The sequence below is a fragment of the Benincasa hispida genome, chromosome 8, assembly GCF_009727055.1.
Source record: "Benincasa hispida cultivar B227 chromosome 8, ASM972705v1, whole genome shotgun sequence".
Classification (NCBI taxonomy): Eukaryota; Viridiplantae; Streptophyta; class Magnoliopsida; order Cucurbitales; family Cucurbitaceae; genus Benincasa; species Benincasa hispida.
This window is the reverse complement of record NC_052356.1, coordinates 56,520,831-56,524,996: the sequence shown is the minus strand read 5'-3', so window position 1 is coordinate 56,524,996 and position 4,166 is coordinate 56,520,831. Positions and strand designations below refer to the sequence as shown.

Genomic DNA, 4,166 nt, shown 5'->3' with positions numbered 1-4,166 from the left:
GTTTGAATTACTTTGTGGAGATAAATGGTATGAAATTTTTACTTTATGTTTTGCAGGTGTTGGGAGGTGACAGATCCACAACATTGTTAACAATTTAGGAAGTATTAAGGAAATGGTTGTTGTTTTGTTCGTGTTGTTAGATGTAAACTTTTCTATGAGTAGTTTAACCATTTTTATCTGATTAGAGATTCTTTGTAGAAAGGCGAGATAAGATTTTCTGACATTCAAGGCATCATGGCAAAAAAAGGTATTTATGATGTGTTAACATTCATATATAAGATTTTTTTTTTATTTTTTTTTAAAAGAAATTAAGTGCTCTATTACTGGAAAAAGATTTGAAGGGAAATATCCCTACTGATAGATGTCAACGAGTAAGTTGAATTATTGTTAAAACTATCTTTTTTATATACATAATTATAATTAAAAATTATGTTTTAAGAAAAGGTTGAATTCCAAAACAACAATTTCAAGTTCTTTTATTCGTTTATTTTATTTCGAATTACTACTCAAAGCAAAATTTGAGAAAAGCAAGTAACATCTGTACAAATGTTAATGGAGTGGAATTTTGTGAATTAGTGATTTCATGAGAGCTGTGTCAATCTGAGGTTTTTCTAAAGCCGTCATTTCATAATATCTCAAAAAATATAAAAGTAATTTAAAATAGATATTCTAGAAAAGTACTTAAAAAAAAACTATAATTGTTAAAAAGTGATGTCTTTATTAAAAAAAATAGTAATTTTAGAAAATTTGTAAACGAAAAATCTAAAAAGTATTGGGGAAAAAAGTAACTATTTTTTAAGATTTTTTTAGAAAGACGGCTTTTTTATGATTAAATTGGTATAAAAATAGGCTCGTTTTTTAATATAGAAAAATGAATCAAAATATTTATAAATAAGTGATAGACTATTAATAGATAGCAATAGACTACTATCTGTTTATCATGACATAGATGAAGCAATAAATTACTATCGGTCTATCATGACATCTATTCGTGGTCTAATAGATTTTAATATTTTATTATTAATTGTATATATTTTTGACATAGTTAGACACATTTTTGACATAGATAGACATAGATAGTAGCCTATCGCGGTTTAATAGATTGTGATATTCTGCCATTAATTGAATATATATTTTGAATTTTTGTCATTTAAAATAATTTTTCATTAAAATATGATATTATCTAGATTTTTTTTTTTTAAAAAAAAAAGATAAGAGGGAGAAAATTATGCATAAAAGTATTGAGAATCTACAAATTATTCTTAAAAGATAACTAACCATTTTAATTATCCTTACTTTAATAATTATAATCTAGTAATAGATGTTTCTTCGATCTGTAATAGTTATGATCATTCATTATTTTTAAATAATTTTTTTATATAACATTCACACAATTTTTTAGTTATCTACATATTTTTTTAGTCCATTTTACAAGTTTTGTTTAAAACAAGAATGAAGTTTTTATATAGTTAATTTTAGAATGAAAGTTTCAATCTTCTTTTTAATAAGCAAATTTTTTAATGTGAGCTCAATTCAATGGTATTGATATGACCTTTATCCCTAGAAGTTGGAGGTTCAATCTCCAATCTCGTAATTAGTTGTATTGATAAATAAATTTCTTCAATTTTTTTAAAGATTTATTTTGTAGATAGAAGTTTGTTTCAAAATTTAATTTATGAAGATTTATTGAAGAGAAGATCCACAATTTACTTTTTTTTTTTTTCTTATAAGAGTTAAGGTATTATTGAATTTTATTTTATTTATTGAAAATAAGAGATCCATAATAATAAAAACAAAAGTTTTTAACTAAAAATATTATATAAGAAATATCTATTTTACCATTTTAAATTGGGGGTAGCCGCAGGAATATCAAAATCATTTGTTAAAATTAGGCTCGTATGTTATGTTTTATGATTTTGCAAAAGAGGCAAAATCCTTATAAGCCCACAACCCAATATTCGCTGATGGACTGAATTAAAAAAAAGTAAAAAACTACTAATTGAATCAATTTGTGCCTTTTTCTACCTCACATAACTTATGGTTTTTCTTCACGCCAATTTCTTCCGTTTTGGGTTCTTCTCACGCCAATTTCTTCCACCTTCAACTCCGCTTTCTTCCATTTTTCAACGATTATACTTCCTTCTCTCTGATTTCCTCATTCTCCTCGATTAGACACTTTTGATTTTTTGCGTTTCTTCATTTCTTTAATGATTATACTTCCTTCTTTTCGATTATACATTTCCGATTTCTTGTGTTTCTTCAGTTCTTTGACGATTATACTTCCTTCTCTTCGTTACACCCAAAGTGAAATTTCACTTGCGATTATGCTTCTCTCAACGCATATACATTAAGGTTGTTTTTGCTTCAAGTGGGAGAGAAAATGAGGTCAGATTTTTAAATTAGTATACTAGTACCTTATCTTTAGCTTTCTTACACATCATTGGAATAGTATATCGCATGTGGCTTTGTGCTTTTGAAACAAAAATGTATGGCAAATACTCTTCACCTTTATGTTCAACCCAACTTTTGTTTTCTTTTGATCACCTTCTGATTGTCGTTTGATTTCTTATGTTCTTTTGTCATTGAGAATTGTGAAGTTAAATATGATTGTTGGATTTTGTGTTTTGTTGTGTAGCGTAATCTTCTCGTGATTTATACGTTTGAGTTTATGCTTTTTAAGAACCCCAATTAGATTCTTTGTAAATCTCTCAATTGCTCTTTCGGGGTTTTTTTTTTCCTGTGTAAAATTCTTGTGTTGGTCATGGATTGAGAATCATCATGTAATGCACCATGTAATCCACTTTTGATTGCCATTCGATTACCATGTGATTGACATCGGATTATCCTCTAATTTTTTTCAATAAATTTGTAGTCTTATGATTGTCCCTGATTGCCATTTGATGACTTGATATTATTTGTTACATAGTTCTTAGTTTGTGATATTACTATTTGATTGCTTTTTGATTTTGATTACCATCTGATTATCTTCTATTTTTGTCAATTAATTAATAGTTTCTGACAGTCATGATTGTCTTTTAATTACCATTTGATTTTCTTCTGATTACATTTTGGTCCTCATATGATTGCTTATGTCCTCCGTCAATTAGTTAATTTTTTATGATAGTCATCCGAATACCTTCTATCATATGATTATATTATATTCCTTGTCACATAGTTCCTAGTTTCTAATATTGTTATTTGATCACTATGTGATTTTTGTGTTTTGATAACAGGTTATAAGAAGAAAAAGAAGAAGAAGAAGAAGAAGAAAGAGAAAGAGAGACGAAGACAATGAAAAAGCATGACAAAGGCAAAAAAAAAAAAAAAAAAAAAAACTAACTGGTAACACTATTTTCTTCGCGATAGTCTTCATCAAATTACTATCTATTCACCTATTTTTTGTCACATAGTTAGTACTTCCTTTTATTACTATCTATTCATCAAATTACTATCTATTCATCTGATTGCCTTTTGATAGTTATTTGATTTCTATTTGATTGCTTTTGAATTACCTTTTTATTACTATCTTATACTTATTTCTAATTCATTATCTATTTTGTTAGGTTGTTGAGAATAGAATGCATATGAGAAAATCTTCACAAGATAAGCCTGAGGTAGAGAATGAATGACCAAGAAGTAAATTGAAACCCACACCTACTGTTGTTGATTTGGAAATGGTAAAAAAGAAAAAAAAAATCTCCAAGAAAGAAACAAAATACATACACTTATTGAAACACCTAGTTTTGATTTGAATATTCACCATTGAAATGAGACCATTTTCTCTTGAAAAGTTTGTAGGCTTTGGTGTTGGATTTTATGTTTTGTGTTGGTTTTTTTTATTGATAACGTGTTGAACAATACTTTGTCATAATGTTAGACTTTGATATTAGCACAAATGTTTGATTGATAATGAAGTAGATGTAAAGCCTTCAAGAATGAAAAGTTTTTTATTTACCAAACTTGTGAGTATTACATATGTGAGTATTACATATCTATCACATATCACTTTGATATTACATATTTATTACCAAAATTGTGTATTGCATATCTACCAAAATTTTTATATCACATATCTTTTCATAATTTGGGAGCTCAAAATCATGACTGTAATGACTACAAAAACTGCAATATCACCATGTTCCTTGTCACATACTGTTTGATTGCTT

The 4,166-nt window shown here is 26.9% G+C and overlaps 1 protein-coding gene across 8 annotated transcripts in view; it reads left to right on the top strand.

Annotated features, from left to right (window-relative positions):
* The window catches only part of LOC120083294 (N-alpha-acetyltransferase 40), a 24,682-nt gene extending 20,746 nt beyond the window's left edge, over positions 1-3,936 (top strand). For 7 of the 8 annotated variants that reach the window (XM_039038974.1, XM_039038973.1, XM_039038971.1 and 4 more), the window contains 4 exons: positions 57-247; positions 2,264-2,385; positions 3,234-3,342; positions 3,564-3,896. In XM_039038974.1, the coding sequence (XP_038894902.1) occupies positions 57-98 (42 nt within the window). In that variant the 3' untranslated portion in view covers positions 99-247; positions 2,264-2,385; positions 3,234-3,342; positions 3,564-3,896. Of the gene's footprint in view, positions 1-56; positions 248-2,263; positions 2,386-3,233; positions 3,410-3,563 lie in introns of all 8 variants that reach the window. The other variant, XM_039038972.1, reaches the window with a different exon arrangement.
* Positions 3,937-4,166: the final 230 nt, after the last annotated feature.